At 31.8% G+C, this 26349-nt stretch overlaps 2 protein-coding genes across 2 annotated transcripts; both read right to left on the bottom strand.

Moving 5' to 3' along the window:
- Window positions 1-7977: 7977 nt before the first annotated feature.
- Window positions 7978-11168, bottom strand: LOC133292153 (auxin-responsive protein IAA16-like). The gene is made up of 4 exons (XM_061490525.1): window positions 10798-11168; window positions 8668-9066; window positions 8511-8572; window positions 7978-8415 (listed from the first exon to the last, which is right to left on the bottom strand). The coding sequence occupies exons 1-4, from the start codon at window positions 11082-11084 to the stop codon at window positions 8378-8380; spliced, it is 786 nt and encodes a 261-aa protein (XP_061346509.1). The 5' UTR covers window positions 11085-11168; the 3' UTR covers window positions 7978-8377.
- Window positions 11169-24032: 12864 nt separating this feature from the next.
- On the bottom strand, window positions 24033-25833 carry LOC133292154 (sec-independent protein translocase protein TATA, chloroplastic-like). The gene is made up of 2 exons (XM_061490526.1): window positions 25430-25833; window positions 24033-24492 (listed from the first exon to the last, which is right to left on the bottom strand). The coding sequence occupies exons 1-2, from the start codon at window positions 25715-25717 to the stop codon at window positions 24364-24366; spliced, it is 417 nt and encodes a 138-aa protein (XP_061346510.1). The 5' UTR covers window positions 25718-25833; the 3' UTR covers window positions 24033-24363.
- Between the last annotated feature and the right edge of the window lie 516 nt (window positions 25834-26349).

Below are 26349 nucleotides of genomic sequence, written 5' to 3'. Positions count from 1 at the left end.
CAAGCAGCAAGACTTATTAAATAAGATAATTAATATGAACCATTTTTGCATATATACTATTAAATTTTGTTTCAATTTCCTTTTCTTCAGTTAAAATATTATAGTCGCTGCGGCTTGATTTGTGTATTAATGTTGCCCAAATGTTGATTTTATAATAAAACTTTAAAAGTCTTTTTTATTTTATCTTTTAAAATATACTCTTTATTCTAGTAGAGGTTAATCTGATAAACAAGTCTACTTAAAAGCAAAATCTGACTCTTTGCTAAAAAAAAAAAATCTGAAACAAGGTCATTATTCAATATTCATTAATCTAAAAAAAAATGGTTTTTAACTTCTTCTTCTTTTAGTGTACCAGTTACATGGACTGGTCCATAGGCTTTAGCACTTTTGATGACTTTATCCATGTCCCAGTCCCAGATGCCCAAGCCTTGTTGGATCTAATTAACAAACATTAAGAATACTGATTGCGTGGGGAAGACACAGGCCCATTGCCTAGAAATTTTTGAAACCCAAGGAGCTTATCAAATCGAAGGTTTTCGTACCATTAAACGATTTCGTTTGTAAGACAGTCACTGCCAAACTTATACTTTTATGATGTTTGAAAAATGATAATTGCACCGTCGTACCGCACATCTCTCACATCTAATACAATTGCAGTACAGTAATATAAAAAGAGAACTGCAAATATTTCCAAAAAAAAAAAAAAACTGCAAATGTGCAATCAACTGTACGTTTTAAAAAAATAGAAAATATTAACCTCATGTCATATGAGACAATATGTCTCTACACACATAAAAAGATATGGGTTTCACTTCAATTTTTTCTCCTCTTTTTTCGTGCAATGAGATTCATATAAAATTGTGAGTGCAACGTAAAATAAATATCTCATGTTGTATAAAAAAATATAATCCCTAAAAAAATTGAGTAAATGTTATGTGATATGGGCGAAAATATGTGTAAATAAAATAACATTATTTCCTTTCGGAAAAAAATATTTTATTTGTTACTGGTTTTAAAGGAAAAATCAAGCCTCCTCATCGAGGGGAAGAGATGTAAGAAGCAGTGTTTTAAAACCCCACCCCACCTCCCGGGTTGACCCGGGTCAACCCTGACCCCTTCCTTTTGAGGGTTGGGGTCGCAAGTTGGACCCTATATGCACATCGACCTCTCCGACTCCCAAAATCCCGCCGGGATTCAGTGACTCCCGGGTCAGAGGGGTCAAAGGGGGTCACTGCATTTTTTTTTAAGAAAATTCCATGAAATAACGTCATTTTATTAAATAAAATAAAATAAAAATGCTTGCAAACCTAAATCTAATCTTTCTCTTCTCTCCCAACGACCTAGACTTGTGGTATCTTGATACTTTGGTATCATTAGAATATGAGTTTTGTACTTTGGTATCTTGATACTTTGGTATAATTAGAATATGAGTTTTGTACTTGTTCGTGAAGAATTCAACCTCCGATCGAATATCAGAAACCATAGAAAGATTTAGAACGAAAAGTCAAGCGTAAAAATAGCTTCTGTTGTAAAAATACCACTTTTTAAAAGAGTAACAAGTAACTAAAGTTTTGGTAACTAGAAATTAATTTGATCCAGCTAGAACGCAGTACTAAGGCTACTCCAATACTACCACATGACCCTATTCGACCTTGATAGCTTAAGGAGTTAGTGTTGGGTTTGCTCTTTTACTAAAGCCCAAATGAGTTATTAGTATGAGAAGAGCCCAAGGAACCTAGAGCCCAATGAGCTAGGGTTTCTCGGAACCCATATAAATAGTATCTCTTAAGTCATCAGCCTCCAAGGTCTTTTTTGTGAGAAAGCTCCAAGGTCTTTTTTGTGAGAAAGAGGCAAACTCAGAATCTAATCAGTGCCCACACACTTCCACTTCCTCCTCGAGAGATAGTTTGGAAGATCTGCCACAATCCAGCTTCAAGGAGGTTGTTCGTGCTGCGGCGCTGAGGTGAGCTGTTCGTGAAGAAGAATCCTACAAGGGAAGATTCTACACGAGACCTGCGCACCGAGAGGTAATTGTGAAACAAGAATGATTCGGTAAGCATACCAATGTACTAGGTCCTAAACCGCTTCCGCATAATTCTAAGATTTCCTACAGTTATGGGGTGTTTGGTTGAGGAGAAATTTTTTAAATGCTAAGAAAATAGAATTGATAGGAAAATGGTAAGAAAGTTAGATAAAGTGAGATAGATAAGAAAATGTTAAAAAAAGTTGTTTGGTGGGAAAAAAACTTTACTGGATGTTTTGCTTCATTTTCCTAGCTATCTTTGAAAAATCACATACAAATTGACTTTCCTAACAGTAAATTTTCCTAGCTATCTACCACAAAATGTTGAAATCTATGCAAATCACTTAGATGGGGAAATTGAAGAAAACTGTGAACCAAACATGACTGTTTTGCTTTCTCACTTTCACTTGCATAGACATCCTCAAAAATACCCCTAACCAAACACCACCTTAAGCTTATGCACTCTTCTCATCTGAAGGCCAAATTGTCACGTTTCCACGGCTGAGTGGCACACCCACGCTTGACTTGGTCATCCTTTGTACATTTTTCTAGTCATTGAAGTAATTAAATTTGTCCACATGCATTAGTGGACGATTGGAAAGGGCACGCAAATACGGTTGTAATGTGAATGTGACGACTTTTAACCCATTCTCAGTCCCTAGTACATTGCATGCTTAGATTGTGGCAGCTAAAATAGATGACATGACTGGGGGTAAGGGGCAACGCTTGAGTGCTTTTAGATATACGATGCATGTTTAAGGACCGCAGAACGCGTAACAATGGCGGAGTCATTTTTTTTTTAGGACGAAATTATATGTATTAACAAAATTTATAATAAAAATAAAAATTATACAATTAAATATAAATACTCACGGTATATAAATTATACAGTATGAATTACAATATACTATAACAATATAAATAAAATAGAATTTGATGTTTCTGCTTTTACTATATAATTTTTTTTTTCTGCACCCTCACATAAAAGTGAGTGAGTTTCACTAATATTTTCTCTCTCTTCTTTTTATAATTGAACAAAGTCACTTTTATATGAATTTAGCAAAAAAAAATTCTGAAACAAAAGAAAAAACATTTTTTCATAAAAATACTCAAATAAATTTCATTGGCTACAAAATAAAATATTTTTATTATTACATATTGATATTTAGATAAATTTTAAATATTCATGGGATTGATTAGAGAATAAAATAAATTTTATCATGTTTAAATTTACTTTGTATCCAATTTTCAAATCCTAATTTATTTTTCTTATCTTATTTATTATATATTAATAATTTGATAGGTATTAAATCTATTTGAGATTGACTAGAAAACAAAATCAATTTTATCATGTTTAAGTATGCTTTTATCCAATTTTTAAATTCTAATTCAATTATTGTTGTCTTATATATGGATATTAAGTAGATATCAAATATTTTTGAGATTAAATAAAAAATAAAACTACCTTTTTTTTTTGTAAGCAAATAAAACTACCTTTATTATGTTCTAATTTAATTTTTACAAGTTTACTTTTTCTATATCTTTTATTTATCTTTCTTAAATTGATTCAAATAATATTACCTTTTAAAAAAATTTGAAGAAAAATATAGTAAATAATTTTCTTTTATATTAGTGAGAATTCTAATATAACTTACTCAAACCTCTTGCCACTAAATCAATCCTAATAGGTTATAATAAATAATTCTTGTAACAAGAAGAGTAGTAATGTTAAGCATAACTGCTTAAACACTATATAGGTAAATATAAAAAGGAAAAAATATTTCTGCTGTAGATAAGTTATCTGCATTTATTTCTAAAACGACATCATTTTGGTATTGGAATCTTAAAAAATATAAATATAAAAACTATTATAACCCTGAAATAAATTAAAATTACAAAAATACCATAATTTTCATCCCAAAACGACGTTGTAAATTATTTATCTGCAAAAAAAAAATTGAACCCATATAAAAATCGCTTTGGCTCCACCGGTAAGATGTAGTGCTAAGAACATTAATAGCAAGAACAACGGAAGATGCGAACAAAGTTATGAATAGGACCGGACCGGCGGCTAAAGGTTCGGTTCTCTAAATAGTGATATTTGCTGAACTGGTAGCACGGAGATATGGTATATATGCAAGACACTAACACATAGAGCCGACAAAATGGGCTCAGCTCGGCAGACCAACCCGCCCAACCTGCCAAACAGGATGAGATATGCTGAGTTTTTCAACCCATTTCAAAAGCGGGGCGGACTCATTTTTTGGCGAGCATAGACAGTGTAAAATAAGTTCGAGCTGGCGGGCCAACTCGTCCAACCCGTCAAACGGTACGGGGCGGGACGGGCTGAGTTTTTCAGCCCACTTTCAAAAGCGGAACAGGGTGAGCTGACTCATTTTTTAGCTGGTTGATGGAGGGGTGGGGTGGGGCGGGGCATTTTACCACCTCTACTAACACACGTTAACATCTCACTTAGATAAGACACGAGAAAGTAGAGAGTACGTGTACAGAGGAATGAATAAATCTTTGGTGTTACTGTTGCATCAAAGATTTAGTACATTACATCAATGGAAATATTACATGTCAGTCAAATTTATTTATTTTTTCTCAAATTCTTTCTTTCTCTCTCTTTTGATATATAATGCTATTATTGATGAGTTGCACTGAATCTAAGTGCAATAGATGCGCTAAATATTTATTCTAGAGAAATTGTGTGTGTTGTGCTTGTTTGAAAAAAGTTGTGTGGAGGTAAAAAAACAACACATCCAATAAGAGAGAGCGAAGTTAGTCGGGCACAAAGTAGCACATGGGGCTGGGCCGGGCGACTAAAATTAGATAGATTATTTAATAATTGATTTTGTCAACAAGCAGCAAGACTTATTAAATAAGATAATTAATACGAACCATTTTTGCATATATACTATTAAATTTTGTTTCAATTTCCTTTTCTTCAGTTAAAATATTATAGTCGCTGCGGCTTGATTTGTGTATTAATGTTACCCAAATGTTGATTTTATAATAAAATTTTAAAAATCTTTTTTTATTTTATCTTTTAAAATATACTCTTTATTCTAGTAGAGGCTAATCTGACAAACAAGTCTACTTAAGGAGCTGTTTGGTATGAAATATTTTTTCAAATTTCTGGGAAATTAAATTTTTCTAAATTTTAAATTTTTGGATATTATCGTAAACTGTAAAAATTATATTTTTGAAAATCGAGATTCTCGCGTAAAAAACGGTTTTTATTCATTAATCTAAAACAAGGTCATTATTCATTAATCTAAAAAAAATGGTTTTTAACTTCTTCTTTTTTTAGTGTACCAGTTACATGGACTGGTCCATAGGCTTTAGCACTTTTGATGACTTTATCCATGTCCCAGTCCCAGATGCCCAAGCCTTGTTGGATCTAATTAACAAACATTAAGAATACTGATTGCGTGGGGAAGACACAGGCCCATTGCCTAGAAATTTTTGAAACCCAAGGAGCTTATCAAATCGAAGGTTTTCGTACCATTAAACGATTTCGTTTGTAAGACAGTCACTGCCAAACTTATACTTTTATGATGTTTGAAAAATGATAATTGCACCGTCGTACCGCACATCTCTCACATCTAATACAATTACAGTACAGTAATATAAAAAGAGAAGTGCAAATGTGCAATCGACTGTACGTTTTAAAAAAATTGTGTAAATGTTATGTGATATGCGCGAAAATATGTGTAAAAAAAATAACATTATTTCCTTCCGGAAAAAAAAATTATTATTTGTTGCTGTATTTAGGGGAAAATCAAGCCTCCTCATTGAGGGGAAGAGATGTAAGAAGAGGGGAGGGGGGATTAAAATGAGAATCTTAGACAAATTATTGTAAAATAAATGCACATGTTGGTCTGTACCTTTTCCTAAAAATAGAAAAGAAAATAACTATATCTTCGTTTCATTCAGCCGACATTTCGTTCCAGCCAAGTACTATTCAGATATAACCGAAAGAATTTAGCTTTCTCTCAAGGGAGCCCAAACACAGAGGTTATTAGGAATGGGTTAAGTAAAGAACTTATATGACAGACAATAAAATTGGATATCACATCTTATAGGTTATTTCACTTTTATGTTTTTTACTTGGATCATCCATAAAAATTAATGCGAAACATAATTATTTATCACTCATCCTTAACTTTTTTATCAATCTCCCCCTTAAGAATTAGACCCAATAGTGTACTTTCTCTTTGCAAAAGCCTCTCCGAGTATTAAGTGGGTGATCAACAAAGACTGATAAAGTTGCTCCACAAAATAACATGGTTCATATCCTACACAAATCACTACCGTAAATGGGTTAACCTAGATTACAGGACTACGAGTTCTATATTAGGTCAGATTTGACCTATTATAAATAGTCAAATAAAACGCAAGATTAAACTTTTTTAAAAATTATTTAGAAAGCAGATTGTAGGCTTTTTTTGTCCATGTCGGGTCTTGTATTAAATTATTTATTTAATATAGGCCCAGACTTGTAATTTGGGCCTATATAAGTCAGACTGACAATTTTTTACATAAGTTTAATCTATGTAAGTCAAAGTCTAACCTAACCTAATCTATTTATACCCCTAACTATAAAGTATAAACATCGATTTTGATACCACTTATTATCATAGAATAGGGAATCAAAAAAAAGAAGAGGTATCGTCAATGAAAATTAAGTTGAAAATTCAAATCATAATAAGTGAAATCGGTAACATATCTCATTTCAAAATCTTATGTATTAAATTGATGAGCCATTTCATTATTCTGGATTACAAGTTTCCCTTATTTTAGAATCTCCTAACTATCATAAATTCATTTCCTCTGATTGTTAGCAATGTACCAAGCCCAACCAAATGAAGGACCAAAATTGCAGCAGTTATATTCAATGGGGGAATATTATATTTATTACTATCTTACTTGTATCACTTTTATTATCTTTTTTCTATTATTGTTTGATTAATTTGAAATCAACGGTTGAAAAAAAAATTACGGTTGATTTCAAATTAATCTAACGATAATCAAATAAATTATAAGAGTGATAAGTCTAAAATATTGATAAGTATAATTGCTCCCAAAAAAAAGTATTTGTATTAAAATGTAGACCAATAGAACAAAATGAACTATAAAGAATAGTACCGACGGAAATTTTGTGAAGGAATCTTTGAAGGATCGAATGAAGCATCTCTTCTTATCCCAGACCCCACTTGCTCATGTTCCGCGATCACAGTCTGAGTATTTACATACCAAAATCGAGTGAGAGTATTTTATTTTATTTTTTGCGAGCAGGAGAATTATTTACCCCCAAAAAAGGGGAGAATATTCCCATCGTTTATCAAGTTGTTAGATTATAAATAGAATATCAGACTAGAATGCATTGCCAAACGCGCAAATCCCTAGGTTTCAGCATGAGCACGTTTCTGAGGCCAACCTACCTATACTGTTTTCATCTTCTTTGAGTTCCAAATTAAACCACTTAATCGGTAAATCAACCTTTATTTGTCTAAGTTGTATATTAAACGCCCCCTTAGGGTAAATATATTTGCTTTCATGATAATCGTCTATGTGATCTTACGAGGAAACAGTCATTCTTTTGATAGAAATATTTTCTTAAAAGAGAGAGAGAGAGAAGTTGGGATAAATAGGCGAGGAAGTAAGCCACAAAAAAGAAAGCAAGAACACTACTGCCACCAAGGGAGAGAGAGGGGTGGGGAATGGGGGAATAAATTAGCGGATCCCTCAATAAGAGTCGATCCGTAACAGGTAGCACATGGCCTGGGCCCTCGTTATCTCTTTGTTCATGGATCTTAAGGTATTCAACTCCTCAACCAACAAGTTCGCTCATAATTTGACAGACAAGAATACTTCGTACATAATGCGAAGGAATCTTATATAGCATTCAACACCCAAACACAATCATATAATTGCATATACGGTATACATGTGGTCACTTACAATTTAAAAATTGGAGGGGACAAAAACCAGTTATGATAACTGGAAACATTGCCATATATTATCATTAGTCAAGCACACAGGCAATGGACAAAGTCGTACTTTTTTTCCCTTGGAAACAAAAACGGGGGTCATATTCATATAATTACATCTCCTATATTATTTCTTGTCCCTAATGAATTTCCAACTATTTTCTCATTCATATAATACACATATAAGAAAATTACAAGAAGATAGGACAGATACATAAAAATCAAAATAATAATAATAATAATATAATAATAAAACTCTTATTCCTATATCAGACTCGACCTTGCTCGAGCCAATTGCTTCCTTGTGACATCGATGAACAACCAAGCAGATTGTTTACGGAACAAGCAAATGACTTCAGCTTCTGTTCTTGCACTTTTCCACTGCCCTTGGCGCTGTAAATTAGGAATTAATAATATTTTAGGATAAGATATCTTTCATATAGTTTTAAACTTAATTTGTTGAAGGAGGTTGTTATTATATCACTAACCTAGCCCGATTGCCTCAGAACCTTTCATTATGCGTAGGCGCTTGCATGATTCAACGAACATTCTGTGAAATGTTGAGTTAATTAGTGAGCATTGAAAAATAGGATTTTAATAAGAGAAAAAGAAACGATGAATGAATTATGAAGAAAGAGTACTCACTCCCAAGGCACGTCACCCACGAGCATCCAGTCTCCGTCTTTGTCTTCATATGTGGGTACATAATCAGAGCCATTCAAAAGGTCTATCAATTTGCTCTCATTCATAAAGTCCTTCATGCCTTGGGACCCACATTTGCCAACGGTGAATGAGCTGAACATTTTAGCCAGCGCATCTGACAGCTCTTTATAGCTTTTGTACAACTTCAGGTCCACCTTGCGTAGATATGGTGCACCATCCATGCTCACCTTCACGAATGCTCCTCCACTGTTGGCGCCGTTGCTGGTGGTGGCGGCGACAGTGACAGTGCTAGTCTTCTTTGCTTCATCGTTGCTGTTCCTTTGAACATTCACTATGTTCTTTCTGAAGGATCGAACTGGTGGCCAACCCACAACTTGTGCCCTGCTAATTCAATGTTAATTAATTGGTAATCTTAATTAAAAACCTTGTTAATAATTTAAATTATTAGAGAGAGATATATATATATTATATAGTAGCAATGTGCAATTGTTAGGTGACACGACAGGGCCGTGGACTATCCTTTTCCCCATTGCGTGGACGGAAAAAGCAAGATTCCATGTGTCTTGTCCTTTTTCTATTTTTACCCGACAATCCACAATGCCATCCGCAAAAGATATTCAACTAGACTTGCTCGTGACACACATTACTCTTTTCATATTAAGTTAATTCTTTTGTTATAGAAATATTCATGTGATATTATTTACAAACTAGGTTTCTTACGTTAAAGTCCTAAATGTATCTCTAAAGCATTGGACATGACTCAAACTTGATTATTTCTAAAGGAGAATGGATCAGAAGATTCAGTCTTTGTTATAAAGTGACAACTTCATTTAAGATTTACATCTAAGTAATCTGCTTGATAAATAATATTACGCGTGTCTAATCAAAATTCCTAACAAACACAACTAATAAAAGGATTAACTTTACCGATTTGTACGGAAACACACTTTGTAACACAACTTGAAAATTTTATAAACCAAATTGGCAAATTCTATATTAAATCGGAATTTTTCTAAATGACATTTCCCCCTCAAAACCCGGATCACTAACACCTAACTAAATACCCACTCCATCTTTTTACTTTTTAATTACTTAACCCGGTCAAAAGGATTTTTTTTTTTTTTTAAAAAAAAAAAATCAACATCTATTTATTAGATATGCGTTCGCAATTGATAATGACTAGTATTTTAAAATATGTCTAATACTATTTATAATTCATTACAATCCTCAACATAATTTTTTATAGTAGAAATCAAATTTAATATTATTTTTTTAATTTATTGCACTCTAACACCAGCAAATAATGTTAGCATAACTTCTAAAATCCCTTTGAGACAAAATCAAACTCTTACAAATAACACTACAAAATTATTACAAACAACTTTTTCAAAAATATTGTTCAAAAGTAATCACACTTAATAATTACAAAAAGAAAAAACACAATTTCTAATCCGATTCTTTTACAATCAATTTTTTACATATTTATTTTCTTTCAATCAAATTAAAAAAAATGTTTAAAATACGTAATCAAAATATCAAGTTGGGAGAGCGAATTCAGCCAAAAATTATGGAAAAAGAAATATAACTACCCACTCCGACCTTCAACCAGCAACAAACTTCTAAGTTCTAAGTAACTTGTAACTGCAATTTTCTATTATCTTTTTCAATTGAAAGTTCTATGGATCTATGGTTTTTTTTTTTACTTCAAATCTATTTACTCTCAAAACAAGGTAAAGATGACCAGTGACCACCTCTTTTTCATTAGATATTTGCTACACTGAACAAAATCTGATAATCTTTTGTCCTTTCAAAAATAATGAAAAGAGCCAAACTTTTTAATATGTTCTATTACCCTTCTCTGTCTCAGACAAAATCTAGATTATATACATCATACCCTCCAGATCGATGAACATAGCAGATGACAGAAAAGAAAATTCCAACAGCCACATCAAAGCACAAAATAATTTCCTCTAGTTTTTCCTTAAACTAAAACTCATATTAAAAAAAAAAAAAAGAGTTTTCTTTAGCAATAAATGAATAGAATTATATTATGTACCAAAAAAATGTATAGAATTAACATCCAAGTAAGACGTAAGTAGAAGAAGAACTCACTTCGCAGGTGGTTTTGCTGGGTCATTAGAGCGAGGAGGAGGATCTGCAGTAGTAGTAGCAGCAGAAGTTTTCTCTTTAACCTTGTCTGCAGCCACAGATGAGGGTGAAACTGAGGCAGAACCCAAGTCGTTATTGGAAGAAAGATTAAGCTTCAAATCCACAGTATCTGTCTCTGAGAAACCTCTCTTTCCACCACTGCTCTTGAGTTGTGACTCGCCAGGGAGGCCGAGTCGCAACTCGGTTTCTTCAAAATTTATCATATTGTATTTGTCTCCCTCTGCATCCATCAACCTTACGAGTCAGAAACAAACAGACCACTGATATCTTTATGTTCAGGAAAGTGAAGTTTTTTCGGTGAAAGCGAAATTCAGAAATTGAGAGTGGAAAGAGTTCTAAGTTTGGACAATGGCTTTGGTGATATATGGATGCAGTGGTGTGGAGGAAATACACGTACGGTGAAGATGTTGCCACGTGTAGGGGCTTTCTATTGTTGGATCTTCGGAGGCTGGTCGGGAGAATGACGTCATGGATGACGTTATAAAAAGAATGATTGTGGTGCGGGTAGTGGACAACCAGATTGGCCTGTGTCCCCTCCTTGCCGGCCTTTTGTTTGTTTCCTAGGCTCCACACACCCATTATTTATCTTCAACTTTTAACATAATGTTTTTCTTTTACTTTTTTATTTCTTCATTACTATTTCAAAAAAATTTGCGTAATTTTAACTCAAACGTAATAATTTGTAAAGATTATATAATGAAAAATTATATTCTCATGTTATATAATTAAGAGTACTTTTTCATGTTGTTTTTACATAGAAAACATGTGCTTTCTTTTTATTTTTATTTTTATTTTTAAAAAATCAATGAATCCTACTTTATTTGTTTTTCAACATAAAAGAGTTTATCTTTCATTAGAGAAATAATCCCTTTATATAATATAATACTATTTATTGAAAAGAATGAAGAAAAAAAATAGAGAGAAAATTGTACGAAAACTACAAAGACAAGGTGAAGTTAGAAGCGTTTTGTTGAGATGGTCAAAGTAAACATTTATTTTTAAGAAATAATTCGAGAAATACAAAGTTATAATATAGTATAGTTAAACTTTTGACTGGACAGTTGATTTTTTAATAATATCCCTTACCATTATTTTGCATTGGTTGAGTTGAGGAGGTACTGTATGATTCTTGGATTCCCCCCCCTATTGTACCAATTTCTACAAATGCTCGATGTTTTCTTTTAGTGTTTAGCAGAGGAGAAATTTTTTTTTGTCCAAAAATCCTAATTTTCAGAAATATAATTTTTACATTCAGTTTACAATAATATCTAAAAATTAAAAATTTATAAAAATTTAGTTTTTCAAGAATCTCCAAGAATCACGCGTACCAAACGGCCCAGGATGTGTTTGGTACAAGAGTATCACAAGGATTACTGGTAAACCTTCTTTGATAATCGTCAATTATCATGTTTGGTAAAAGTATTAAAAATCAATTTTCGAATATCGAAGGTTTACTGGTAAAGCATTTTACAAAGAAAAGTTACTCTTGGAATTACCAAAAATTAGGTGATTTTCATGATTAATGGAGGAAAGGAAAGCAGATCAACATATTTTTTAGACAATAATACCCCCAACACACATCAATACCCGTTGAAGAATATGTTTTGAAAAGTCAAGGTTAGTTTTGTAAAATCATAATATATTACCGGTAATATTTTACTAACAACCAAACATATACTCAATAAAATTATTAAATATTTTCTGTAATATTTACGTCTACCAAACAACTTTTTATATCATTCTCGGTAAATTGGATTTCTTTCTATATTACTGGAAATCATGATTCTCGGACATAAAAAAATTTCTCTTGTACCAAATACACCATTAAGATTATTATTTTTGGGATATGTTTTTCTCATGTTGCATAAAATAAGTTGTTTTATACAACACTTAAAAAAGTGGGTAGGATCCATTTTTTTCTTTTCTCTTTTTTTTAGTGGATCTAATTTACTTTTTTATGTGTTGCATGAGACAACTTTCTCTCATGCAACATGAGAAAAATATTTCTCATTATTTTTACATGATTAGATTAAAAAATATTATAAAATAAAATGAATATTTAATGAGAATTATAAGAAAGACCATTGCCGATTAAAATATAACTAATGTGTCAGCAATAACCAATAACCTACAAGAATATTATTATTTATAAAATGTAAAAATGAATTTTATAATAAAAATTTTGGGGAGCCTATGGATTGAATTCTACTTAATGCTGTTGGATTGAGAAAAAGAAAGATAATATTTACCTACTTCCTTTTGGAGGGCTTTGTTAACTCGTAAATAATAAAATAACACTAATATTATGGAGGGCAACATAGTACATGCTTACGCTCACCCTCCCCTTAAGTTTTTTTTTTTTTTTTGGTAGAGGTCGTTTTTTAGAAGGGAAAAGTTCACTAATGTCTTTGTGATTTACTTCAGAATTACTTATATTTCTGTGATTTTTTATTTATCATATATGCTCCTGTAATTTGTAAAAAGTAAAAAATCACAGGGAGATATATGATAAAAGGGCTTTTTGACCCTTATAACCCTTTATTATTAATTAATTACCGATTTGACCTTGATTATAAACTATTTCAAAAATTTAACCTCCTCACAAAACATAACACCAATCTGCCCCTGTTTGACCGTTGACCACCAAGCCTACCCGGGTACACCCCTCTGTACCCGGGTATTTTTTGAAAATTTTTGTCTACCCGGGTAGGGAGGAGTGTACCCGGGTATTGTTCTTCGCACCTGAAAAATTACTTGAATTTTTTACCCGGGTAGAGAGGGGTGTACCCGGGTAAATCTTCGACAACCCATTTGGTACTTGCTATAACTTGGGCAACTTGTAGCTGATGGATATAAGAACAGATATGATTTATTTGATTTTACCACAAGTTAATTATATTTGCGGATGTGTAATTAATTGTTTCATGGTAATTTTTTCTCTCTCTCTTTTTTATAGCTAATGAGATAGATCAGTATTATCAAGTTAAGCATGCCTAACCAATTTGAAGAGCTTTTAGCTTTGAGAATGGATTTGGAATTTCCATACATCAACACTTTACTGCTCATCAAAGCGGTCCCTGTTCGTATCGATTATGATGGGGTCTACTTTTATGTACGTCAAAATCGCGCTCCTATATATAAATGTGGTACCGGGTCTATTGGGGAGAGTGAGACGGAAAGAAAATAAAGACATGGTTCATGGTACAGAAATTTAGTGTGAGCATGCAGCTTTTCATTTTACTGGTAAATGATGAATTATCACGTTCAGGGAAGACATGCATGGGACAAGGTTTGTGGTTGTGGATTTATAGTGTTAACTGATAATTCCCTTTCTGAAATAATCATTGAAAAATATTTGTGCTTTACAGACCCAAAAAAGTTGCAGAGGCGGAGCACGTGATAGTGGGTGCCTCCATATTCAAAGCTTGGAGAAGAAGAGTGGATGGGAGATCCAAAGAGTAATCATACTCGGGTGGTCGAAGATTTACCCGGGTACACCCCTCTCTACCCGGGTAAAAAATTCAAGTAATTTTTCAGGTGCGAAGAACAATACCCGGGTACACTCCTCCCTACCCGGGTAGACAAAATTTTTCAAAAAATACCCGGGTACAGAGGGGTGTACCCGGGTAGACTTGGTGGTCAACGGTCAAACAGGGGCAGATTGGTGTTATGTTTTTTGAGGGGGTTAAATTTTTGAAATAGTTTATAATCAAGGTCAAATCGGTAATTAATTAATAATAAAGGGTTATAAGAGTAAAAAAGCCATGATAAAAGGCGTACCATTTTGTAAATTACAGGGGCATATGTGATAAAAAACTCACAGGAACATAAATAATTCTAGAGTAAGTCACAGAGACATTTATGAACTTTTCTCTTTTTAGAGAGACTTTACATATCATTATTATTTTTTATTTTTTTTGAGATGACTCTTAAAATTTCACAAACTAAAGTAATGCAAAGATGACCTTTGTTCGTATTCAAATTAAATGATGGATATGTACTAAAAATAAAAAATTAAATGATGGATGATTTTGTTTTGACATACATAGACATTGTATAATTATATATTTATAATTTTATCTTTTAAGAATTCATAACATAAAGTATAATGAACTTATAATAACGCACAAGAAGATTGAATTTCCAAGATGCAATTATTAAATCTCTAACTTAAATTATAGCTTTAAAACAAATATTTGTCTCTAAATTACCAATTCAATGACAAATGAAAAAACGAGTTTATACTATATATGAGATGATAATATTAAATGGTAGTATAAACTAATTTGAATTTAATTGCAAGGGGACCACAATTGATGAAGGAATCTTTATGAATCAATACTCCTTGAGTCTATCTGTTTGTTTGCCTTTAATAATGAAACTCACAACTAATGTCAAAAAGGATAATTTACAATTAAGGATCATGTGTAAAAAGAGAGATAAGGTTTCCTATTATTTCAGGCCTTAAATCATTTTAATCATGCACTTATCGTTTGTCCACTTTACGCGGTGGCCATCTAAACAAATCTTTGGTGCTATGCATCTTTTTATAGTAAAGTACGAGGATTTGGATGGAAAAATGTAAAAAGATTTGAATTTAAGCGGAACCCAAATTTTCTAATTTGGGGAAGTGATATAAGGATAGGATTCATATCTATTCTATTTTCTCATCTACAAAGCTATTGGATTATGATAGCAAGAGGGGAGAGAAATGATAAAAGCTAGTTAAAATTTTGATCTAACGATATCGAAGATGAATAGTTAAGATAAGCATAAAAAAATAGGTAGAATATCTTATTGATTTCATAAAACATAAGTTTAACTTAGATTTATTTTTTGTGTAGAATTTTAGTTTTAAAATTGAGATATGTATTTTTATTTTATTTTGATCCAACAACTATACAAATGGTGGTAAGAAATTGTAAGGAAAAAGAGGTTACAAGTATAACCTCTCCTTTAAAACAATGTTATACTATTTTTTGTCTTTAATTTTCAGGTTAGTATCAGTCATATTCTATTTCATTAATATGTCTAGTTAAAAATGACAGTATTTTTACTGGCTTGTTAACTCTTCTTAGTCCTCATTATTCATTAACACGTTAAGGTCCTGCTGTGCAGCTGCGGCTTAAAAAAATGTAGATAAGCTAAACAATGAGTTGGCAACATATCATCGTAACAACTACCTGTTGTTGCATTGATCAGACTCATTAGTGTTGAATTTTCTTCTTTTTCTTCCGTTGTCATTACACGCTAACCCGAAACATCATTCATTAGACCATTAAATATATGACTGAAAAGAAAGGAAAAAGGGGAAACTTATGTAACTTTTTCCCAATCTATTCGTTGGTTTTGTTTTGTAATTTTCTTCAATCCCAAATCAAAATTGGCATATTTATCGGTTTATCCTTAGCCAGTATAGTCTTGGAGTCAAATCCCTCCTTTATTTACGATTGTCAAGAAATGACGTACAATTATTAAGTTCATAGAAATGATTCAAGATTGACAAACCCATTCTCGAAGCTGATATTTTGTTTTGAGATTGTTTAATGCCACAAGTTGTGAAGAGTTTAGGATAAGAACTTGTTTTATTTGGGAGACACCGAACTAACCTTGTCACTGACTCACCAACAACCAATAAAAGACCAACTTTGCAAAATGTCTCGGATCTCAAAAATCAAAAGCAATCAACGAACTATATCAGAGTAATCGCAATGATATTCCTCTTAAATCATCCATATCACATAAGTTAATTGTTTTTCCTCTTGTCAACAAATGACATAATGTGATGGAGGAAACGATTAGCCTTGATGGGATGCGAATCTTTTGAATGATATTCTTCCTAATCGTGATGGTGATTTGAATGAAATAGAATAATCTCCGTGTGGTTGATGATCAAGGACCCTGAGATAAGGGTGATGCATGATCCAAAATGGAAGTGAGGAATTTCCGGGAATACAATTTTAACATCAAAATTCAATATACTACTGATTTATGTAATTTTTAGTTAATGAGTAAGCACTATCAGACTTGATATTTTTTCCCTAGCTTGAAGGTGTTGAATTTGGTTAATAGTGATCATTTGAAGCCATTGTATAATTTGTTCTTGAGGCATTGGCCATGAGGATTATGGTGCAAATGCAATAACCATACATGTATGGTATGCAAGCATAGCCAGCAAGCAAGCGACCAAATATTAAATTAATTTACCCAAAAACAGACAAAACATAATATATAAAGCGTCGAGAATGACGACAGACTTACTCCAACAACAAAGAAAGGACTAAAGTATAGGACCCAATGGCCCACGCCATGATGCCAACCAATCCACACTCATTCACTAGTCGTACCCACTCGTGTGGATCTGGCCCTTTCCACTGTATAAGCCCCTGGTGCCACGTGATTGGCCTCTACATTTATTTCACTGGTATTATTATCATGGGAAGTTTATATTAACAATTTTTTTTCTTAAAAATTATATTAATTTTGACTAATCAGATTGAGTGTAGTTTATAAATTTGTAAAAAAAAAAATTGTCAATATAATCTCTCCCTAGCTTACTATTATTTCATATCAAGTTACCAACTATCTCCCCACACGTGTGATATTAATGTGATGAATGTGGGATGAGCCTATGTTTTTTAACCTTTAAATCCGTTCACTTCTCTTTTATGTAATAAAAATTGGGAAAAATTATTACATAAAATTAGTTTTCTGTTTTATACATTCTTCGATAACTATATAATTTTTTTAATTTATTTTTCAGGTGGTGGGACTCATATATTTATCTCTACGACATGAGATAATTTATCTACTTTAATATAAGATTAATAACACCCATAAAAATTTATTGTTTATAATATTCCAAACTTTTTTATATTTTAAACTATAAATACTATTATTATTAGTAGTAGTAGTAAGAAAAGTTGGGAGATGCTAAAGTGATTTGGATGCTGTTATGGGCTGACAGTTGAACATGAGAGATTTTTTTAAACATCCTAATTCAAGGCAATTGGAATAATGCAACAAGACGTTTGGTAGATAAGAGATTTTTTTTATTCAGAAATCTCGATTTTCAGAAATATGATGAAAACATTAAGTTTATGATAATATCTGAAAATTAAAAATTTTAAAAAATTCAATTTTTCGAAAATCCTAAAAAATACCTCATACCAAACGCCCCTCAAATGTAATCGCAATGTTAAATTTGATATTTAGGATTTTACTACAATTATAAATTCGTCATGGTCCCCTGAAATATAATTGCAAGCTTCAGGGCATAGTTGGCAGTAACCGATAATATTTATCCAAACATAGGGTTGCATGTTTGGTTCTTTTAACACGTGGGTTACATAGGTTATATCCCACTAACCCGTTATATATTTATCATGATTTTTTTTTTTCAACTAGCTCTCTCATTGTGATTAAACTCCACAAGAGCATCGATTCGGTAGGAGTATTGAGTTATTGGTCAGATCGATTGACCCGAATATAATGAGTTTGATTTGCGAAAATAATAACCGTTGATTGACATAAATCAACGGTTAAGATATGATTGTAAAAGTTTGTAAACAAAAATAGGTTGTAAGTATAACATTCCCGATATATATGTATATGGGCTTATCATTTCTGTAGCCGCCGTAGATAACACTCTCTACAGCTGACACAGAAAAGTGAGTCCCACGGCGTTTAAAAAAAAAAAAACAAGGATCTGGTGCCGTATCCTAGGATCCGCACGCGGATCCTGGCTAGCTGTAGGTGCAGCGGCTACAGAAATCATTTTGCCTATATATATATATATATATATATATATATATATATATAGGAAAAAATATTTCTCAAGCAGCTTGAGATAAGTTTATCTCCGGCTACCCAAAACTACGTCGTTTTATTTATTTATTTTCTTATATTATTTGGTTCACCTTTGAATGGTTATGATTCCTTTTTCTCTCTATTCTTTTATCACCATTGATCTATCTTTGTACGGTTATGATTTATTAGCCGGAGATAAGATTATCGCAAGCAGCTTGAGAAATGATAAGCCCATATATATATATATATATATATATATATATATATATATATATATATATATATAATATGATCATATAAATTTAATTATATTCTCCATATCTAAAATGAATTAAACAAGGTTCGCTAAATAAGCTCAAAAATTACTCAATCACACTTTTACAAGTTCATAAAATACAAATAATTGAAAATGCACATTATTACTATGTCAATTTAAATTGCAACTCAGAATCCTCATAAACATATCTCTCAATGACATTCAAAAGGCCAGATATTGTGAAATTATATTTTTCAAATTCATCTACATTGAAATGACATATGTTATATTCTCTTAATTTATTATTTCACAGATTACTTCAGTATTAATAGCTGAAATTTGAGGTCATTGTAAAAGAGTATATTACTAGTAAATAAAATTACAAAAATTTTAAAATGAGTTTTACATTTTTTTTGACAAGATGAAATAGTTTTGATTTTTGATTTTTTTATTATAAAATGTATGATCCGATCGTGTCACTGGATCATCGATTTTGACTGGATTTGACCGGATCTGATACATGGTCAATCCGATACTTGACTCGAACCTGTCCGATGACCGATTCATCAAGTTCCGGATCAACCCTGCCAGATCGGGTTTCATAACACTGTATATTACACAACTATTATATATAGGGTTTGTTTTTTCTACCGTCAATGTAGATAACTTATCTACAGTGAGCCAAAAATGAGATCGTTTTGAGGCAGAAATCAAGATATTTTTGTAATTATAATTTATTTAAGGGTTATAATAGTATTTTTTATTATAATTTTTTAAGTTTTCAACCCAAAACGACATCATTTTGGGAGCGAATGTAGATAACTTATCTACATTTACTTTAGGAACATTAAAGCCATATATATATATATGGGTTAATCTTTTCTCATTTTACATGAGAAAAGATTCTCATGTTACACACACAATTAAAAAGTGGGTTCCATCTTGACTTCTTTGTCTTATAACCTTTTTGTGGACCTCACTCATGTATTGAGTGTGTAGCATGAGAAAATTTTCTCATGTAAAATGAGAAAATTAATCCCCTATATATATATATAGGAAAAACATTTTCTCATGTCACAAGAGAATTGTTTTCTCCTACTAGTGACTCTTCGATTTTCGTGCAATATTTTTTTTTGCTTTTTTTATTTTTTTAATAGATGTGAGCCCCACATAAGATGTGTCTACAATATGAGAAAATTTTCTCCTACCGCATGAAAAAATTGAAACTTATATATATATATATATATAAAACTTATCTAATTTCATTGGTTTGGACCCACGACTTCCATCGAACTAAACGTTAGATGTGTAGGGGTGAAAAAGTTGATTGACATTTACCCAAAAAAAAAACTTGATTCACAATTCAACGTTAGCTGTGTTTTAAATTAGGAAAATGTATCTATCATTTTAAAGTATATAAAGTTATGTCATTTTAAGTGAGAGAAAGAGAAAAATCATAGGAGAGAAAATGGAGAATTTTTTTTTTTTAAATGTGAGTCTCATCTCTTTATAAGAATAAAAAATATAAAGTGTGTCATTTAAAATGACACACTATTTTCCCTTTAAATTATGTAATTTAGAGTGACATACAAAGGTTTTAGCCATAGTAGACATATTAATGAAAACGTGGAGGAGGGAGTATCCAATAATATTGAATGAAATCTTCCTACAATGATGACCATGAATGGTTGTTTTTTCTATTATTTTAATAAAATATATTAAAAATATAATTCTACATATCTATTTTATATGAGGGGAGATATTCTAACTACTAGAAATATTTACTACTAACTCACTACCTCCACAATTACCATTGGATCAAAGAGAGAGAATGTTGAAAAGTTTTTGAAGAGAGAGAAAATATTGATTCAATGATGTTTATAGAAGTAGTGAGTTGGTAGTAAATTTTTTTAGTAGTAAAAATATCTCCACTCATTTTATATATATTCTATGGATTCGTTATTTTATTGAATTACATACATGTAATATATAGATATATATTCTATATATCTATTGAATTACATATATGTAATATATATGCAATAGTATATGTTTGTTATTTTATTCCAGAAATCTGTTTCATGAAGTTTGGCAGGGAAATTTGCACGTGATAATACGTCGTCGGAGGCTCCTCCAGTGCCGATCCGTTGGCCGTGGCCATCTCTCTCGCTTCTCTGTTCTTTAAATCGGGAAAAGTGACAAGTTATTATATTTTATGGAGGATTAAATCCTTTACTTCAGTTTAGTCCAACTTGTAAATATATATGTATTCGTGTTTTGTTTATAGTTATAGATTTTGGAATTTATTTCAGCAATATATATGCATTTTTTTTTACGATGTTTTTCATACCATTGGAATATAAGGCTAATCTTACTTTTAAAGTACTGAAGTTATTCCTTTTTACCACAGACTCCAAACCCTAATATTACATAAATAACTCAAACTACCAGTTAAGACAAAAACATGTTAAGTAAACTAAATTAAATTAAAATTAAAAAATATTAAATGGGACTATAGTATTTATATATTAATATATTTTACTTGTTCTTTCGAACTTCTAATTGTTTTAGAATAATCCTGCTGTCGTTTATATTTTTTTATCAAGTACAAATTCGATCCCTCTCAGGTGACAGTTTATAATTAATTAAGTCTAAGGGGGATAATAGACTAGACCTGACCTTGGTAGCATACACATTAACTCAAAAGAATAGAAGATGACAACCAAATAGCAAAAAAGAAAAGAAAAGAAAAAGGTCTATGGGGATAAAATTGTATTAAAAATAAAATAATAATGTCAACTTGGACAGTGGACTCCAAAGTATATGAGCAGCTTGTTTGGACTGGACTAGCAATGTTATTGGGCCTATAATTGAGTTGGAGATAGAAATGGACTGAACTGGTTCGATCTCCCAAACCTGATTAACCTTTTTTGTTTAATTGGAGTTGTGTTAATCTAATTATATTGGACTTTATAATGGTCTGGGTTACTACATTGTTTTGGGCTATTCAATCATGGCGGTCCATGAGTTCTTTCCATGAAACATGAGAGCAAATAATATAGGGGAAAAACTAATCTCATGCTACATGTGATAAGTTTCATTCATACACATCCTTCGATACCTGTATCACTTTTTTTATTTTATTTTTTATTTTTCAGGTGATGGAGCCCACAAGTTTGTCTCTATGACATGAGACAACTTATCTCCTTTAACATGAAATTAATAAAACCCTTAATATATAGCTTCTTTCGTTTGTGTTTTTTCACGTTAAAAAAAGGTGCTTATTTGAATTTTAATGAACTGTTTCTTTTTTTTTGTAGGTTACATGGAATAGAACACACAATCACGCACTCACACACACCCTGTTACACACACCCACACCTAGGATTTTTCTTTTTTTTCTTAGGCAACATTTCTTAAAATTCGACAAAAGCTGACAACCACAAAAAGGATTTTTCCATCGATTCTGGAAGTAGGAAATTGAAAAGGTGGTAGCAATTTTTTAATCATAGTAAAAAGCATATCAATCAAACTGTTTCTAAAATCAGTTTTGTATCCATTATTTATTATCTTATGTTTCTTTTTTATTTAAAAATATTGATTCTTAACATAAAACTGTTTCTATTTAAGTTTTGAGAGAAAATTTAGTAAAGAAAATATAGTGATACCATAGAAGCTCCTTCAATATACCCATAGAAGCGAAATCAGAACAACAAACAACAGTAAAATCACTTCTATTAATTCAATCATTCAATGGATACAAGCTCCTTCAGTATACCCATAGAAGCGAAATCAGAACAGAAAACAGAACAAACTCGAAAATGACTAATTACAAAATCCACAACTTGTAAACAACCAAACAAAGAAATATGTCTTTCATTGTATTACCCAAAATCATTTGGTTAATGTGTCTTTACGTTATATTCCCATCAACAGTTTAGAGATAAGCAATCATTCATGAGAGACATAAGTACCGTTGAGTGAAGAGTTTGAGAGATATCATCCTCTTAAATTACAGAAATATGAGATTTACCAAATTTGGAGAACATAAAAATATATTATAATCCATCCTTATTTGATGAAGTATTCAGAGCGAACCTCTAACTTTAAAGATAAATAATCTTGTAAAGTTGTAATCTTACATTTAATAGTGGTAGGTTTATGTTTTGAACCCGTAGTGGTTTTTTCCCTTAGTTAGTTAGGGGATTTTTCGAATTAAAAATTGAAATAAGATATTGTTATTACCAATCACTATTACTATCATTGTCACTACCAATTTATTTTACCTTTAGATCGATTATATGGATCTAACAGTTCTGATTTAATTTTCTAAAAACCTTCTTTCTTCTTCTTACCAGCACCGTACAAGAATGAAAATAAATATAACCGTTTAATCAACATAATCGATCTAAGTTAAACAAATTGGATAGTGATATTGGTAGTAACAATATCTTATCTCTAAAAAAATTTATGTGTCTTTTTCGTCTTTTATTTCTTCTTTGACTTATTGATACAAACAGGGAAATAAAATTTCTCATTCACTCGGTAACAGGTGAAATTATGTATTCGATTCTTCGCAGTATTATATTTGAAAGAAATTTAAAACCTTAATTCTGAACTCTTCCCGAACCAAATTACCTTAAGTGGAGGATGTGGTTTATCCACAAAAAAAAAATTCCCCTTCACCGGCTATATTTTTGGTTGAACAAGGAATACTAATCCGTCAATATCGGTGCACTTCTTTGCTTAAGTTCCATCAGGATTTTACCGGCAAATAATAAAGGTATATCACAATTTCTCAATTCCATTACTGAAGCCAGAGCAAAATCAAAGGCCTTAGACACGAATATGAAAGAAAAGTATAGTCATCAGAGAGTTGAAATGTGTTTCGCATACATCCCTCTCTGCCAACTAAAAATCTTCTTGTGATCAGCAGATAGAAAAATAGGTTTATTTAAAATTATTCTCATATATAAATGTTTGGGCAGATAGAAAATTTCTATTCAGCATGTAAAATTACCTATCGAAACAAGTTTTGAATTGTTTTGAGTTTGACTTTGACGACTACTTAGTTTTCTTCTTTTCGCCCACTTAACTATGGTATTCTGCATCCCCAGCGAATTGCTTTTGGGAAAGTTTCTTAACTATTTCCTAACTTCCTGTGCCTTGTAACACCCAAAAAAAAGAAGGTTCCTTAATCAAAGCGAATGCCAACTAATATTCTTAGCATTTGCATGCGCTTGTGTGCAGCTATCCCTATGATTGTTGCCGAGTGATAGTCAGATAGAAAGGAACTGGGAGAATTTTTATACAACACACAACACAATGTGATTCTACTTCCGAAAGGCAAAATTATTAAACTAACAGATCTTCTTTTAAATGCATAACAATGCCATGGTAAAATTTTGCCAAAATATGTGCCTACTTAGCATGTCTTGTGCATCTCATATACTATCTTTAGTACTAGACACCTTAATGTCTTGCTCCTCCTTTTCACTCACAGCAGTTGGTTTGGGGGTCTCTTCCGTGTAATCAGGTTCCTTTTTAAGCTCAGACTCAAACTCCTTTGCTGCCTACAAGATTTCAAAATCTAGTAAATAACCAATTAAGCAACGAGGAAATTATTTAAATAACATGGCATTATGTCGATGCTGATTTCATAATGAATTTTGGCCACTTTTGGGGTATGATGAATGCAAATAGAGTAGTGAGTTTAGGCAAAACCCACATATGGATGCAAAGCATTTTGGAGATTAATACAAGTTAACATGAAAGCTATGAAATACAACAGCCCTATATGAGATTTTCCTCCTATAAAGTTCCCTTTCCATGTTATAGAACATCTTTCAGTTTCTTGAATGACCTTATTTTATTTCTTCCTCCCATTTCTGTTGTTATATTCTGCTTTTACCTTCAAGTTTAGACCAGGTGCCTGTACAAAGAAAGAGCGTGGATATATTTACAAACATTTTGTTTACAAATTCCACTGTGTATTTTACAAACTACACTATGTATTCCGGAAAATACAAACACTTAATTGTGTACTTCCCGGAATATATAGTGTAATTTATAAGAGTTTGTAAACAAAAAATTTGTAAATATAACCTACTCACGAAAAAATACACAAAAATCCTTGCTGTGTGCAACAAAGTGGTATGTAAGCCTACATAGTGACTCCAACAAACACACACAGCTTGAGCTTACTCTTTGTGCGGGTTTCCTCAATAAAATTTCATGTGAAACAGAGGCACAAATCCACAATCCAATCTCACCTTAAGCCACTAATAGGAAGCCAGTAAAAGCAGTAGGCAGAAAAGACTTTCTTTTATTTAACTATATGTTCTACTATGAGTTATAGTAATCTAAGATCTTTTCAACTGTGCGGTGCTAATTGGATGAGATAGCAACAATAGTACCAAGTGTAGTAGCTTCTACATGTTACATAGACATAGCAAAAATGTGTAACCCTTAACTTAATCAGCCAAACCAAAAGAAAAGAAGAATGAGAACCTGTTGGAAGTTCTTAATGGTTTTGCCGATATTGCGACCCACTTCGGGCAACTTCTTGGGTCCGAACACAAGAGCAGCAACTCCAGCAATAACGACGAGTTCGGGCATTCCCAGTCCGAACAATGCATTGCAGGTGAGACCCTTCGCTCTTCTGGTTTTGATTGTAGCTTTCTTCAAGAGGGGTGAGGTAGAGTTAGAGTTGGTAGCCAAGAAGGACAAGGTGGAAGAGGAAGAAAGCCTCGGGACTAGTGATGATGAAGAAGAAGAAAGAGAAAGGGTCATCTCCATGTTGGTGTGAATCTATTTTCTAGCTTATGCTAAGAGATTAGATAACATCAACGTTTCGAGAACAGGGTCAGTTTGCGGATGAGGTGGGGCTCTGATTACATACCTTAATATTAAGGGTCGTTTTTTCCCACATGTAGGAGAATTTTTTCTCCAACTATATACATATAAGATGTGGTGGTCCCACCATTCATTAAAATTAAAAAAAAAAATTGTTTGATGTATCAAGAAATAATTTCCCTATAATATGAGAATTTTTTCCCCTTAATATTAATAGAAAAAAATATTTTTGCATTGTCACATAAGTTTTTATCTGCCTCATAAAATGTATTCCTGGAGTACATAGGCAATTTTTTTTAAATGAACTTTATTGCAGGAGACTCATTCCTTTTTTTGTGGGATCTACTATTTAATTTGTGAGAGTTACTGACAAATTTTTCTGCAGAACAGTTCTTTTTCCTAAGACGACCAGATAGGAAATATTACATGTCATAAAATTGTGCAAGTTAATTACAATTATCATTAAGAATATTTGAGCATAGTGCATAATAATTTTTTATCCTCTTAATGAATAACTTTAATATTTTTTATTTTTTAAATTATTAAATGTTTTTACTTTTTAAAATTCACTTATG

This window comes from Gastrolobium bilobum, unplaced genomic scaffold, assembly GCF_033153095.1.
Source record: "Gastrolobium bilobum isolate Gb01-03AN ecotype WA unplaced genomic scaffold, APGP_CSIRO_Gbil_v1 utg19748, whole genome shotgun sequence".
Lineage (NCBI taxonomy): Eukaryota > Viridiplantae > Streptophyta > Magnoliopsida > Fabales > Fabaceae > Gastrolobium > Gastrolobium bilobum.
Note: the sequence above shows the minus strand (reverse complement) of the source record. Positions and strands in the feature narration are given on the sequence as shown.

What these genes read in the sequence shown, in the direction of transcription:
- LOC133292153 (XM_061490525.1), bottom strand. Translation starts at nt 11,084, where the DNA reads ATGGATGCAGAGGGAGACAAATACAATATGATAAATTTTGAAGAAACC. An exon ending in GTGGGTGACGTGCCTTGGGA is followed by an intron (nt 8,573 to 8,667) that starts GTGAGTACTCTT and finishes AACATTTCACAG; the next exon opens with AATGTTCGTTGAATCATGCA. An exon ending in TTCTGAGGCAATCGGGCTAG is followed by an intron (nt 8,416 to 8,510) that starts GTTAGTGATATA and finishes CCTAATTTACAG; the next exon opens with CGCCAAGGGCAGTGGAAAAG.
- LOC133292154 (XM_061490526.1), bottom strand. Translation starts at nt 25,717, where the DNA reads ATGGAGATGACCCTTTCTCTTTCTTCTTCTTCATCATCACTAGTCCCG. An exon ending in CCATTAAGAACTTCCAACAG is followed by an intron (nt 24,493 to 25,429) that starts GTTCTCATTCTT and finishes GAAATCTTGTAG; the next exon opens with GCAGCAAAGGAGTTTGAGTC.